Source organism: Lissotriton helveticus, chromosome 7 (genome assembly GCF_964261635.1).
Source record: "Lissotriton helveticus chromosome 7, aLisHel1.1, whole genome shotgun sequence".
Lineage (NCBI taxonomy): Eukaryota > Metazoa > Chordata > Amphibia > Caudata > Salamandridae > Lissotriton > Lissotriton helveticus.
Window position 1 is genome coordinate 1,819,337,209 of NC_136068.1, and position 16,394 is coordinate 1,819,353,602.

General features: G+C 43.1%; 1 protein-coding gene across 2 annotated transcripts in view; it reads left to right on the plus strand.

Annotated features, from left to right (window-relative positions):
- The window catches only part of LOC144770802 (C3a anaphylatoxin chemotactic receptor-like), an 82,434-nt gene extending 67,745 nt beyond the window's left edge, over positions 1-14,689 (plus strand). Inside the window, exon 2 of one of the 2 annotated variants that reach the window (XM_078655561.1) lies at positions 7,286-14,689. In XM_078655561.1, the coding sequence (XP_078511687.1) occupies positions 7,291-8,340 (1,050 nt within the window). In that variant the 5' untranslated portion in view covers positions 7,286-7,290 and the 3' untranslated portion in view covers positions 8,341-14,689. The remainder of the gene's footprint in view (positions 1-7,285) is intronic. The other variant, XM_078655562.1, reaches the window with a different exon arrangement.
- The last annotated feature ends 1,705 nt before the right edge of the window (positions 14,690-16,394 follow it).

A 16,394-nucleotide genomic window follows, 5' to 3' on the forward strand; every position in this document is an offset into this window, starting at 1 on the left:
TACGGCCGCGCATCACGAATAGCAGACGGAGGCTTGCGGCTGCTGGCGTTGATGCTTGCTGTTTGAGGAGATGATGCTACAGTGGAGTCCAGTTGAGTCCTTTAAGCAGCACAGTGGTCCTTCTTCCAGAGCTTTAGCTCAAGATCCAAAAGTGTCTTTGATGTAGGGGGTGACTTCAAAAGATCTCTCTGAAGTACACAAGGATCCCTTTCAAGCCAGTCCTGTCTGCCATGCTAACAATGGGGGGTACATCAGTGCTTAGAGTGAGGACAGGGCACAGCCTATTCAGATGTAAGTGTGAGCCACCTCTCCCCCTTCCTGCCCAGTAAGGCTGTCAGAATGCAGATGAGTGCTCAGAATGCAGGTGAGCCCAACCTTACTGTGTTTGTGGCTGTCTAGAGGGAATACACAAAGTGCAGCTGTCACCCAACCCAGATGTGTATTGGAGACAGGCTATCTGGCACAAAAAGGAGTAAGTACAGAGGAATGTCTACTTTCTAAATGTGGAATTTCTAAAACAGTAAAGCTAAATCCAACTTTACTAGTAAGGAAGCTACTCTTCTGTGATCAGGATTTACAGCATAAAAGTAAATTAAGGAAATCCCAATGTTGGCCTATGAGAGGGATTGGCCTCACAGTACTGAAAAGTGAAATAGGCTGTTTGTCCCTACCAGGACATGCAAAACATAAAGGAACACAACCTACCTTTTATTTACATAGCTCCCTACCCAGAGAGTTACTTAGAGCACACTTATGTGGAGACTTATATGTCATAAAAGGGGAGTTTAAGGCTTGGCAAGTGATTTGAAATACCAATTCTAGGTGGCAGTAAGCTGCACACATAGGCACTGCAGTAGCAGGCCTGAGACAGGTGTGAAATGCTACTTCTGTGGGTGGCACATTCAGTGCTGCACTCCACTAGTAGCATTTGAAGTACAGGTCCTGGGTATGTGGTATACCACTTTATAAGGAACGTACTGGTACAACAAATATGTCAACCAGGTATACACCAATGTCATCATATTTAGGGGAGAAGCACATGACCTTTTGCACTGTTTAGCAGTGGTAAAGTGCTCAGAGTCCTAAGGCCAACAAAAAGAATTAGCGCAAATGAGAGGTAAAAGGCAAGAATTTGTGGGAAAGACCACCTTAATGATGACAGGTATAACCATGCCCAAAACTGATCATCCACTTTCCTGTTTTGGCTACCAAGTAGTTTCAACAAAGACAGCATTGTGCTTCACTTCCAAAGGCAGCTGCCAGTGGTACGTTTGTTCTAGAGGTGAACTACGTTTTAAACTTCACGCTTAACGTTTTGTAAAGATGGCAAACCTTACCCTTCATTCTGCTTCCCAACTTCACCCAACTCCCTTTATGGGAATGGTTTTCTACATGACATTTATGTAGGAGAATGCTTTCACTAAGTGATTTATCTAATTTTGCTCCCTCAGACTCACCTTTGCACCTAAAGTTTGTTTTTTCCAACCTCACAAACTTCATGAAGTTCCCAAAGGATACAAAGTTTTAAAAAGCTGTACATATTTGGGACAGAAACCTTCAGCTTCAGAAAACCCTAATACTTTGCAGTACTACCAACCATTACTTAATCAGTGTAAATTCCCCAATGGCCAATGTAGCAATTTTCTGCATGGTCCTTAATATATAGTGTACAAAATGCACCCATGGCTGGGCAGTTAAATATCACCTGTAGACTGCAGCACCTACTGTGCCATCCACTGAGTGGGTCTGGAAACATGCCTTCAGGTGTACCATGTGTAGCCTGATTGATGAACCCTAAATACCTCCTGTTAAGTCTATTAAAATATCCTTTTTTGATGGGTTGGGAAACCCTACTTTTAAATATTAGTACATCAACTTGTTGTCTACAAGGTAGGGTGCCTGATATTTAAAAGTGGAATTTAAAAGTGGGCTATGTGAGAAAGCTTACGGTGATTAGCCCCCAAAAGCTGTTTTCACTGGCAGGGCTATAACGGGCTCTTACAAAATGGCAGTATAGATTATAAACTTTAATCTGCAACGTTAACAGTAAACCACTACAAAAGTCATTCAAAGGCTATTTTGTTGTGTATTAAAATCACATTCAACGATAAAGTTGAACATTTAATAAAGTTTTAAATAGGTACCTTTTGCATGACTAAATCCCTAGTAGGGTAAATAGCGTTACAATGGCTTCCCGTGCCCGTTTGGAATCTAAGCTGAGGGGCACCTGACATGTTAGAGTCTTGGTGGTGGTGCACCTGGCCTTGTCTTTTACCAGTACATCTCTAAGGTTTTAGTTGTGGGGTACCTGATGCTGGCTACCACCTCTACATGCCTCGGTTCTTGGCTTGGGAGAATTTGGTGCTGGTTTACTCCTAGTACTGGTTCTAAAAAACAGACTGTGTGGCTGACCACGGTTAGGCACCTCTGTTTCAAAGTACATCCGTTAATATGTGATTTGTGCACAATGCATCCGGAGCTCACCACACAAATGCTCCAATGTAAAGACAGATACCAACTTTTAGGAACAAGGATGGTGCACCAAAGATAAAAGTCCAAAGAGCTTCCAATTTTGTCAAAATTAAGTCCTTTATTTTTCAATTTCTAAAAAGCCTCAGACAACGCATTTCGTTCCTTTCAGGACTTCCTCAGGGCTCAATGATCTATTAAGGTTCCAACACAGCAATCAGAGGGATAGAATAATCCAAGTGCTTTTCTCGAGGAAAACACACATTTTTATATATGTGCCATGTTCTTCATCGAGAATCAATATGTACAACTGTACTGTATGTATAAGCAACCTTCTTTCTAAAGATTCAGAGAGAATTCCAATAGAGCATGGACTAAATGTATTAACCTCTGTGTTTTGGTAGGCACTTGGAAGTATCAAGAAGTTCACCTTAGAATTCAGACAGTTCTCCCCTCAGAAAAAGTATTAGGTCCAATATTCTATTTGTTCACAAATAATGGGGCATACATAGCCCAAAATAACAGATGAGTCACAACCTGGAATGAAGGTCGTCCAGCTCAATAGTTAACCGGGCATGTATGACCCCCAAGCTGCGTTTATTAGCCAACCTGCCCGTCTACATTCGTCCTCCCTTGTATGTCGGAAACGATGCCAAGGTGTCGGCGAGCTCAAAACCCTATTCCTGGTACTGGCTTTGTGTCCCCGTTTGCAGTATTGGCTGTGCGATATCTGGTGTTGGTCCCTGCCATACATGATTGGAGTCAGATGTGGGGAGGTGTTTGTTGTCTTCTCCATACATGCTTATTTTCTTGGCTGTGTTGACTTCGTCCCCTTATATGCTTAGGATCTTTGCCCAGGAGTATCTGACATTACCTTCTACTTTCAGAAGGTCATGAAAGGTTGCCAGAGGAATCCATCTAATCAGGGACTTCATATTCCAGCGCAGGGATTCATTTTAGAAGTCGCTGCGACCTAGAACTTCCGTTCAATTGAATGAAACAGAACTACAGCTCCCAGAATGCATTATGGAAATCAATGAAAACCCAAAAGAGAAACTTAGTGTCCCTAAAAGACATGCACTCATCTAGTACATTTACTTACCCAATACCTTATGCACACTCAAACTCACATCCTTGCCAATTCCACTGGTGAGTGTCTTTTCAAATCAAGGTTTTTCTTTGCGTTCTGGAACCTACAGCTCTGAAGTCATAATTTGAAAAATAGGACTACACATGCCCAAATGCTGAAGAAGGCTTCTGCATGGATGCAGGCATCTTGAGAGCTGCCTTGATAATGCATGAGGGTCTGCCGCACCGAAAATACTCAGAATTTTTCTCCTTTTTACAGACCTTTTCGAAAAACCCTCTGGGCTGCCACATTTTTATCTGAAGCTCACACAACACAACACTATCCTCTCTCTTGATGCTGTACTTTGCGCAGTGGAAACTATGGGTCTCACCATGCTGATTTTGATGTGTGTTAATGTGGAGTAAAATCCATTTTGGAGGCTGAAGTATTTACTCCAGAATCAGAATGTACATGCAATTTTGTTCCTTAAAAAAAATGTCTGTAACCTGCCCATTACTCCAAAAATATTGGAGGTAATTACATTTCCTCCACTGATAGTTAACTACACAAATCTGGAGATCATTCCATGGTTACCACTGTGGTTGGTTTTTCCCCCAAATGAGTTGTTATGAAGCACAGTTTGCTAGTGTTATTTTTGGAGGTATTTTCCTCCAGGGAGAAGCTGGAGTCTTCACATCTAACATGGGCTTCGATTGGAATTCCATAGAGCATATTATCATTCCCATTATCGCCGCTTTATTGGCAGTTTTCTGACTGTCTTGATAATATGACCCCTTAATTTTACTTCACTAAAAAGGATTGTGGTCATTTCATCTGGGGAAACTAGTTATATATTTGTAATTTTTGTATTTTATCATAGAATATATGTTTATCAAAATAGCAACATTAGGAGCAGCTTTGTGGAACAATGCCTTACATCTTCTGCAGAGAAAAGTGCCTGTTCAATCTCCTGATGAGCATTGGCTGGTCGGCAGGGTGTGGCATACCAGGATGCACTACAAACTAGAAGAGGATACAAGCAGTGCATCTACAGTTGCAGAGTTGATATTTTTGCAATGTCAGAAGAACACATTTGAAAGAATTACAGACTTGATCCTCACACAATATTATTCATGCTTGACCTAATAAAGTGTGATTTAGAGCCCAATAGTAATATTACAACTGCTGGCCCACCACTGGTTAAATTGATATCAGTGTTGCACTTCTGTGCAACTGTTTCTTTTCAAGGAATTGTTGCCATGGCTACTGGATTGTCTCAGTCTTCCTTCAGTAAAATATTGCAGCAAGAACTCAGTGCTATGTTGAAACATATGCAATGTTTCATTATCTTCTCTAAAACTGACTGCACGCTAACTAAAGTGAAGAGTGCAGTCTGTGGTATTGCTGGGTTCCCAGAAGTTGTTGGAGCCATTGATTGTGCAAACATTCGCCTTGTTTCACCTCGTGCTCGAGAACAGATGTTCAGGAATCGAAAGCTCTACTACTCTGTCAATGTTCAAATGACTTGCACATCTGACCTCATCATCACACAGTGCAATGCTAGTCGCCCAGGATCTTCCTGACTCCTTTATCCTATGCAGAAGCAGTATTACCAGGTTATGACGGCTCTTCAACATGAAAGAACTGCTTACTTGGTGACTGTTTTTAGTTTTTTTGTATTTCTTTTTGTCAATTATGTTTCTTTATGACCATTAGTTTATCATTATCATACAGTCATACGCATGAGAAGTAAGGCACATACTATTCAAATCAGAAAAATGTTCTGTTATCTTCTTTTCCAACAGGCTTTTAGTGATGTTCCTAAAACACATGGAAGGTACTATAGGTCTGAAGAAAACAGAGGGAGAGAAAAGTAAATAGCAAATCTCTCTATGGGACCTGATAGTGTCCTCTTTTCATACCCAGATCACACAGTTGATCTGAAGAAAGACAAGAAAGAAGAGAAGATACAGAAAAAAGGATACCCATCAGCCCACTCATAAGTGGAATCTCGTCATCTGGGTATGTGTTGGTTTGTATGACGAGATTCCACTTATGAGTGGGCTGATGGGTATCCTTTTTTCTGTATCTTCTCTTCTTTCTTGTCTTTCTTCTCTCCCTCTGTTTTCTTCAGACCTATAGTACCTTCCATGTGTTTTAGTGACTAGTTGGGGGACTAGGTACTAGTGGGTCTATAATAATTTCTCCCCTCGGACCCTCCATTAATTTTCTGTTTCTCTGTTTTAGTGATGTTCACCAGCCTGAGTATCTGTCTGCACACAGAAATCTAAACACCAGTGCTTTGCTTTTAACTCCACGAATCCAAGTCCGACACATTTGCAACTATTTCTAATGGTTGCTAGGCAATCCCTTCTAAATTACCGACAGAACAGCAACTCCCTATTAAAAACTTAATTAGAATCTTTAAAATATGTTCAGAAATAACACTTCACTTTGGATACTAAACTGTCAAAGGAGGAATGGAGATCATTAATAGCCCTTCACGTTGATCAAAATTGGCACCAGGAGTTTGGAGGAAACTGGGAATCCTCAAATTTCTAGAGGAAACTAGATAAGGAGTAGAATTCCCCAGCTGCATCCCTATGCCATTGGGATATAATGGTGAGGGACCTTCTACTCTATTTACTTTCCGCTGGAAACTGCAGACCCTCCCGTATTCATCAAACTCGAAAGGAGGCCGTACGTTTAAAACTGTGCGGCTCGGGTAGCTGGTCGTCAGATGTTTTGTTAAAGAAACATGGAATGAGTGAGAAAATGACCTATGTTTCCATGGACGTGCGAGATAAAAACAGTGCATTATGTAGACTCAAATCCCCAAACGCTAAAGAGAGTCAGGATATAGAAAGTTCTTGCAGGTTTTTGTTATCCTATTAGAATTTGGGGCAGATTTCCGATTATTTGATGCAGCGCAATACAGCAAGACAACTTGCTGCACTGTGTCAAATGGATAGGGCAGGAATGTGCCATATTTACCAAGATACGAGGCATTACTGCCCTTTCCCTGCACTGGCGCACATCGTGCATCCTAGCACCTTTGCAGGCACCCGTGCATCATTGTGCAAGAGTAGCTGTGTTGCAGACAAGATTGTTTTTGTAAAGGGTCTTTCCTGCACAAAACAATCCCTAGAGGTGTTTTCCATCGTTCTAAGTGTGCTGCAGAATGCAGCACTTGTAGAAAGAAGAAACAACAAGGTGAAATAAAGATATTTCTCCTTGTTGCGCCTCTATCAGGAAGACTTGAAATTTAGACGCATTCTCAGGTTTAGTAGTCTTGGTAAATTTGGAAATGTGCCAAAAAGCATGGGTGGATGTTTGGGAACACCCATGTAACAACTGCCCATGGCAGACTTGTGCTGCCCTGTGTTACTCCAGAATTGCCAAGCCATGCAGGGCCAAGCAAGGTGGCTTTACCTGGTTTTGTAAACCTGACTTAAGGATTGTATTGCCTTTGCGTCACCTTGAGTGGTGCAAAGGCAACCCTATCCTTTGATATAGCTGAACCTTGAGGTCTAGACCCGTAAAAACTGATGGAACTCTGAAAGGACACCCTGAATTTGTCATCCCTGCTCTAACATGCTGGCTAGATAAGCATCTCAGGACTAAACCCAGCATCCCAAAGTATTGTTCTTTTTTGAGAAGCAAAATGCGTCACAATCTTACAGACTTATTTGTAATTTCATGGTCAATGTCATCCTAATTTTGTCCACTTTCTATCCCTCCCATTAGATCCAATGGATGTCAACATGCAGCTGGCTGGAATAAAAAATGATACTGTATTGTCAAAAGACCGAGCCATGGTCAATGTCGAGAACATCATGGACTCTATCCAGGTTTTCTTCTACAGTGTGGTGTTCGTTCTTGGTGTCTTGGGCAATGGCCTGGTTATCTGGATCACCGGCTTTAAGATGTCCAAAACTGTCAACTCCATCTGGTTCCTGAATCTGGCAGTGGCCGACTTCTTGTTTGCGATCACTCGCTGTGTGCCCCTGGTGAAGAATGCATTTTTTGACTACTGGCCCTTTGGTGAGTTCCTGTGCCGGTCCAACAGTTTCATGAAGTACCTCAACATGTTCAGCAGTGTGTTCCTCCTGGCCTTCATCAGCCTAGACCGCTGTGCTTTTGTGGTCCAACCGGTGTGGTCCAAGAACAACCGCCAGCCCCGGTTGGCATGGATTGTGAGCGGGATCTCCTGGATTAGTGCCGTGGTGGCCAGCTTACCGTTCTTCATTTTCCGTGGGCTCGTACTTGACTCAAAAAACAGAACAAAGTGTTCTGTCACTCTATCCATTGACCTTTACAAAGACAAGGAGACCAACAAGCAGGCGATCTACCTTCACCGCTTTATTTTGGGCTTCCTGATCCCTTTCCTCGTTATACTCACCTGCTACCTCATCATAGCGCTGAAGTTGAAGCTGAACCTGAGAAGCCGTGCCAGATCTCGGAAGCCCTTCCGGGTCATCTTGGCTATCGTCATCACCTTCTTCCTCTGCTGGATGCCCTACCACATATTCCTTCTTCTCAAGCTCACAGGATTCAAAGGTTTGGGGATGACCATTGGGGTCCCGCTCGCCTCCTCCTTTGCCTACCTCAACAGCTGTCTCAACCCGGTCCTCTACTTCTTCATGGGTCTGAACTTCAAGAAGAAGCTGAACCAGTCTCTCCTGGCCATATTCAAGCGCTCCATGTGGGATGATCTGGCCATGTCGGGCTTGAGCGGCCGCCGCAAGGCTGAAACCTCCACCAACAATCACCTGGAAGACTGGACAGTGACTGGAAGCTGATAAGAAGCGAGATGGGGCCAGCAGCATGGACAGTGACACTTAGGGAGGATATACCGGTGTAAGGTCTCATGTTCCTGCTCCGTAAACAGAAGGTACCAGTCTTTGGCCGCACACTGTCAGCAGACATAAGCAGAACAAAACAGTGAGGAGACAACAAATCCAATGTGAATAAAACATGGTGGAGCAAAGACAAATGACCTCCCTTTGTTGCTGGGATTTCTCTTCCCTATGGTACATACATACAACGCTTGCACACCTTCGAAGCGCTAGATAGCAGCAGCATCACCAGTATTTGTATAGTGCTTAAATCCTGGGAAAACGTCTGTTCAGATACAGCACCTGATCCAAAGAACGTGTCTCAAGGCACCAAGAGACCCATCAACAATGAAAACAACACTGTGTGTGATCACGCCGTTTGGTGTGTGTGTGTGTGTATATATGTGCACATATGTGTGTGTGTGTGTGTGTGTGTGTGTGCGCATGCACTTGTGGCTCATGTCCTTTTAGTCTTAACCTATGTGGCAAATGTTTACTGCCATATAAGTATTCCCATGGAGCTGAATGTAGAACAGGAGACAGGGATCAGGAGTCCATTGGATGTCAGGATCACATGTTCTTTCGTCTCCTACTGACCTCAACCTGGGCAGCTCTGTTTTTAGCCCACTGAGCTGCACCCCATCAATGTCTGCCCGCATCTGACCTGGATGTGTCTCTCATTTAGTTTCGTCTCTGGTGGGGAGGCCAAGGTAATGAGAGTCCATGTCCAGATGGCAACGGGTGGACCTTGGCAAAGTGTCCCAAGTGTGGAAGTCCGAGTCCCAATGATCAGGACACGTGTTGATCCTGGCAGGGTTGCACGTGACGCCCAGTGACATACAAAGTGCTGTGTGAAAACCAGATTGCATGTAGAGATTGTGCTTTAGTTCAGATATGCAATTGAGGTTTAATACACCAGAAGAACTGTTCTTAAGAACTAGGCATCAATCCTCCAGCTGAGTGGCTAATTTGTACAGAGTGCCTCGACTCCTGTATACACTATTCGTGGCGCTTCTTGTTCATGAATGCTGTGTATTAGAACCGTAGCTTGCACTAATATAACTTACATCTCTTTGACAGGGTCGGATTGGGACAAGAAATAGGCCCGGGCACCAAAATAAAAGTGCCACTCATTAGAAATTATTAGTAAAACAAATAGGTAAAAATAAAAAGTTTGGAAAGTAGGGCAGTTTTGCACTTGTAAAGAAATGCTGCATATATGTGTTGCAATATATGAGAAAGGGAATACATATGTGCTTGCTGCAGGCAATGGTTGTGGTAGTTTCAGGTAAATCAACAGTAAAAACGACTCCCAAGCCCATAGAACAGGGTCACAAACAGCCAAAAAAATCCCACTCACTAACCTGTCATACCAGCCCTTTTGGCACTGCCTGATTGCCCTATAGACCTGTCCGACCCTGCTCCGTGCCATACAGGGTGTGGAAAGGTACTGGCAGTGTCAGAACAGTGGTACCTTCAGTTGACCGTGCCCTCTGCATCAGGACTTGCTTGAGAACCTATACATTAGTGGCATTGTCTCTTTGTTGGACCAATGAATGTATGTACACAAAGCAGTAATTTATGCCTTTATTTTTGGCAGGAATGTCTATCTTTGATCAGATCTACCCATACATCTGTTACGCCTGCTGTTGATGTGAAGTTTATTTTTTGACCGGTTCTTTTTGGTCGTTGGGGTATCCGTATTTAACATCCAAAGATGAGACCCAACTCCAACCTTCGTGCAGGGCAAAAGGAGAACCTTTTGTACCACAGGAATGAGGAAGGAAGAACTTCTAACATGCCTGGAGGCCATACATGCTGACACAATGATGGTGGAAAACAGGAAGGGTATCTGGAAGTATTGTCTGTACTAGGAAATGGACCTTAAATTGCTCAACAGAAGGTAATGTGTGGTCTGTAGTGAGTTGGATGAGGTGACAGTCAGTTTGTAGAAGGACTTTAAACCCCACATGGGTGTGTTGTAAGAAAGCTGCAGGATGTTTACGAGAGCACAGGCAAAGTCTGAAACGTTTAATGCCTGTTTGTAACTGTGGATGAATTGCCACAGAACCAGTTTCCAGTGCACACCAACAGTTCAAGAGAAGTTGTGGGGTCTGAGGGCCCTGGTGTTGGGTGGGACTTTCCCCACTGCCAGAAGTCTGGAACAGGCTGTGAGTGAAGCTCAGAGTGAGAGGAAGCAGGGTCAGGTGTGCACTGTGGTTGATAGGTGGACCGACCCCGAACACCTTAGTAGTGAGCGCGGTCAGGCCAATGTGTTGTTGCAGTGGCAGCCGGCTGCATCTTGCTTCCTTCAAGAGATGTGCTGCTCTGGGGAAGATTGCAAGATGTGTGGTCAGATGCTGCTGAGGTGTGTTGTGGTAACTTAGAGCATCAGGGCTAAGCTGCTCAGGTGTCTTGCAGATGGACTGGAGGAATAACAGCCTGGCGTCGGTGGTGAATCGCAGCAGAGTACTGACTGACTCAGTGTGTGCTCTGAGGATGTTAGTGCAACATTTAGAGGTCACAGTGGATTCGAGTTTCCTCCATACTGTCCTTACAAAATATGTTTTTGATAATATTCTAAAACACATGGTTGCAGAACAAACCTAGTTTAAAGATACGTTTGCAGAGGGAAACGTGTTTGTGGCACACAGGGCTGTGTGTGTGTGGTCCAGAGACATCTGTTGGAAAGATTGGATGGAGACCAGCCTAAAACGCCTCTGAAGAATGATGGCCAAGAAGTTAAACAAAGGTTGTGGGACTTCCGATTTAATTTCAGGAGCTAGTTATGATGCATTTTAGAAAAATGGTTCAGGGATATTCTATCGAGGAGAGTTACTTATCAGAGTACTTGTCAACAGTTATTTTAGAGACAGAAATGCATGGTAATCTGAGGTTATGTATTGACCGCAGACAAGCAAAGTCTACCACTGAAGTCGATTCCCGCTCTTTGCCTCAGATCAAACTGTGGCACTCATTATTTTTATCAACGCGACACCCCTGGATTCAATCCATGCACAGTGTAACTCGTAGTTTGTAGGGTTCTCTGAAGAGTCTGAACATGAAACAGCCTAAGTGAAAGAATGAGTCAGCAAATGTACAGACCGAATTCCCATAGCAGCCCAGGTTCTGGTGTTAACCTGGGTTGCTATGGCAATTCACAAGGGCATATTATCAAGCCCATTATCGCTGCTTTAGCGGCAGTTTTCTACCGATAAAGCGGCGATAATTTTATCGCCTGTTCTTGATAATATGCCCCCGAGGTTTTTCAAAAACATGAAAGCCATTACCCCATGGTGCACACCAAACACACTAATACAATATCAACCATAGTCATTAAATAGGAAGAGAGAACTTACTTGTGCATCCCATCAATCCCCATACTCCATGAGCATGCAGTGTGGACATCACAGGTGGATCCGGTGGAGGAGAGGACCTCTGCTGGTCTTCAGAGAGGGGCTCCAGTTCACAGACTTCATAGTAATCACTGTAGGAGGGTCCCTTATGCTGTCACATAAGAAGGGCCTCATGCTTGTGCTGGTGGTTTGAATTGAGGCGGCTTCCATCCATCTTACAGCAAAGCCTAGACTTACTTAGATTTCACGCAATGCGTGTAGGAGGAGGATGTTGCTAGAGCTAACCCCTGTGCAAGGGCACAATCGAGCTGCTTCACCCCACCAACAGAGTCGCACGATGGTGCAGAAGTGGATGCACACTGTCTAGCATAGGGTTTGTACTACAAGCATGTCCTTCCATTAAAATCTTCTATGCATCAGCTCCTGCCGAAGGGTCACACACACTGCACGCGTGCTGTCCATCGGTTTCTGAGGAAAGTCAATGCCTTCGCCGGTGTTTGTGTCTGCTTCACTAGGTGTTCATTTTTGACACAAAGTTTGGCCAGACTACCATGGAAAATTGGGGTTTGCATCAACATCTATGGGCTTTTTGGCACTTGGCACTATGAAAAGGCTGCCTTTCCAGTGCAAAACACCATTTGTCCTGGAAAGTAAATCCCTAGCGCCCTTTGTGTTCCAAAGTACAAACCATTAGTAAATCTGGCACAAAAATACTCGCCTTTTGAGCAGTAAGCGAGTGCTTCCATCCATGTGACGTGAACAGGGTCTGCTTTCTTGGAAATAAGGCAGGCTTGAGAAGTTGGCGCCGAACCACGCGGCATAGTGGGGGAATGCCCTCTAGTTAGTTGTCTAGGCTTCAGAGGCTGGTGTCTTCCCTACTAACATATTGATGGTGCAATTGAGACAATAGACTCATTATATCTTTAGAAGTGTGAGTCCATCTTGTTTGGAAGCCATATCCGCGTCTGTGCTATGAGGACCACCTCCAGTGCTGCACAGGTCTGTGGGGTTTCTGGGCAGTACGGAAAGGTTCTGAAGCCGACACTCCCTACCGTTTACCCTATCCGTCAGAACGCCCTTCTCACCCTCTCAGGAGCCTCTCTGATGCTCTGCGGAGGGGACATTCTGCGGTGTCAAGGTATGGTTCTCCAGATCTTCTTCTTGTCCTCAGAATGTGTCTGAAACACATCACACCCCAGAAGGAAGGGAACACATACATAGAGGTAAAGAGTGTAATTGGGAGCATCAAGATTTGCCATCAAGAAGTAAATAAAAAAAACAGTATCTTCAAATCAAAATCATGTAAAAACTGCCCCTCAGGTCTTCTGTAGAAGAACCCTGATTACCATACGTGTCATGGAGCACCAGCGTCTTCCAACTAGACCAGCATTCATGGAACCTCAGATGTGGATTTTAAAGTCCTACACCGGCGTAAGCTCCTGAGCACACAGGTATAGCGGGGATCTGTGGCATTTAAGAAATAAAGTTTCCTCTGGCCCATCTCCAGGGTGCATCCACACATCCAAGAAACAACACAAATACACAGATACTCTGTAAACTAAGATGGGGAAACTCATCACCACCCAGTAGCAGGTTGGCACTCTTAACCCAGCCTGCTATGGGCCAGGTACTCTCGAGGTGCCTGCAACAAAATATGTGCTCAGCTGGGAGAGGTGTCAGTCCACATGCATCTTAAACTGTTGGGTATCCTTCAATGATGAAGTCCCCACTCAGAGGTTGAAGTCCTGGAAGACAAAACTCTGTTTTTATAGTGTGATCTAGATTTTTTAGAGAGTAAATCCACAGAGGAATATTGGAGGAATTTGTGGGCAGGGTGAAGTTAATTCCAAACAGGGTTACACCCCTCAGTTGACAGTGAATTAAGATATTGCCCTAAGCCATTAATGGGAAGATACCATGGCAAAGCCAAAGGTCTGACTATTTCATAAGTGAAACCGTTCTTAGCTGATTGGCAACTTTGTGTGTGGTTGTGGCCTGGGTAGGTGAGTGGGTAAATGTGAAACTGTGTCAACTGTTTAATGAGGGCTGGATGAATGAGTGAGGTCAAGGATATAATGAATCAGCGTGGAAGGAAACAGATAAATGAGTGTATTGGCGGATGGCTAGATGAGTGTATGAAAAAGTGAATGGAAACTGCTAACACCAATCTTACAGTTCAGCAGTACTATATTACAAAAATGACAATCATTAACAATCGTGTGCCAATGCATGCCTTACACCTAGGCAGGTACATATAGTGTATCTTACTGCATTTCATTGTACTGCACCGATTTGCACTCAAATACATTTCTCAGTATTGCATAGGTGTGTTGCATTGTCTAGTATTGTTGCATTGTATGATTTTCTGTGTTACATAGTAATGCATTGCATAATAGGGTGCATACCATAATGATTTGTAATGTATAGTATTGCATTGCATAGTTGCATAGCGCTGTATAGAATTGAATTGTATACTATTTTGTGTTGTTCTATCCTGTTATATTGTACAATATGGTTGTATAATAATGTATTGTATAGTGTTGTTTTGTTGCTGAGTCCAAGACACCGAGTGACCCTTTCCAACCACTTTCAGTAGTATCAAACACAAGTGTTAAATCAGCCCTGCCTAGCTGTACAAGACCACTTCCAGGCAATGAAAAGTCACTCTACAGAATACAACCAAAATGCAATACAAACAAGGAATGTACATGTTTGCAAACTAACGTGTACTTCAAAGATTAAATTCATTGCAGACTACACTCAGAATATGGCCATATGGTGAGCACTGTGGCTATGCATATAATTGTAAAGAATTGTGGGAAGGCAGCTATTTTACAAAGGATTCTGGGTTTTAGACCAAACCGGTTCTCTATATCCAGTATAGGCACGTAAAAAGTATACATTTATGATGAGTGTAGTTTCCCACACAAGGAAATAAATAAAGTATATTGATCATAGTGGTGACTCTGTTTCATGCAGCAACATGCTTTCGACTTCGGGCAGCAGCACCATTGCAAGATGGCTGACGCGTTTCCTTTTCTTATCTCTGCAGCAACAGATCGGGATGAAGTGGGGCGGCGGGGACTTTTCTTTATACACTTACATCTTTCAAGAGCAAGCATGCTGTGGTGACAGGAGACTTCTCACAGAAGCGACTTACAACATTAAAAGTGGCACCACTAAAATAAGAAACACATGTTTAACTGTCATCAAGGAAAGAATGTAAATACACCATAATACTTGTCAAGTCTCATTAGGTTGCAGCTTATGGTTTGTTAAAGACATCTTGGGGACATTCATAAACCCTAGTGATGCATTCCATCAGTTGCTTACCATTGGCTCTGTGGATTGTAACTCACATTTTCTGGCTTTCTATGTGCTGGCTTTATTTGCTTTAGCCTGTCCAGCTTTCCTCCCTCCAGTTGCCCAAACCTTGTTTACTGTATTGTTCCATGAACTCGCTTTCTGTAAACAGGCCTTTACATCTTGTTCTTATTTTATCACATTTGATGTGCCTTCAAACTATAGAGGCCAAATGTCAAGCTCTCTCTTCTGAGGGAGGTTGGTGTTTACATTTCTTTCTCAGACTTCAGAGAGAATGCTTCTGAGTATCCATGTGAATGGAGAGGGTGCAGGATGTGTATATATTTTTATCTATCACACACAAAAAAAACTGTGCTGATGTTTCAGAATATATCAGAATTAGTACAAATGAAGGCCATTTTTGTTGTAATTGTGAAGAGTGGTGGGAACAAATATTTGGATACAATCAAAATACATAAATACACTAGGTCAGTGGTTCCCAAACGTTTTTGACCCGTGGCTCGCTTGACCTAATTGGCAGTTGGCCGTGGCTCCCCACCATTTTTTTACCGGTGGGCGGGAGAGGGGGGGGGGCTTGAAAGCATGGCCTCTGGAGTATTTCCTGTCGGCTTCCTAAAGTAATTGGGATGCAATGAAGGTATTATAAACATATTTGTAACAAAATAAAAAGATAACAGTTGTTTAATAAGAACTTGTTAAGTGAGAAACGATACAACAAGATTAATAGCCATATGTTTCCAGGCACCTTTTTTTAACCACACAACAATTGTTAAATTAAACTTCAGTTTAATAAAAATATCTCTTTTCAATACTTTCACATCAGTGTGCCAAGCAAGATGGATCTTATGATCTAATGTTGAGGATTCACTCTCGCCACAAACACAAATCATGGTACAATTCACAGTACAGTTTGCAGAAAGAAAGAAATCAATAGAATGTCCAAAGGAACTTCAGTCACTTCAGAAAATCTTGACCATGCACTTTAAAACGGCCTATCTATTTAAAAAAATCAATATAGCATCCTGCTTCACTTCTACATTCCTCTTTCTTTGACTGTTCCACCCTAATGTGTGCAAGAGTTTCCCCAGTCCAAAAAAGCTGGAAAATTAAAATACTATATATGTGGCATGGCACGCTGTTGCCAACATTTATAAAATGCATTCCATCGATGTAAGGAGCTCCGTGGAGCCTGCCTTTTTCCAGTAAAATTATTATTCAAATACCAAGCTGATCTTCGCCCCAACCTCCGTTTTACACCTCTATCGCCAGCAATATTTGTACTGTGAAATTTACAGTAAAAATAATGCTGGTGGTACGGGTGTAAAACGGAGGTTGGGG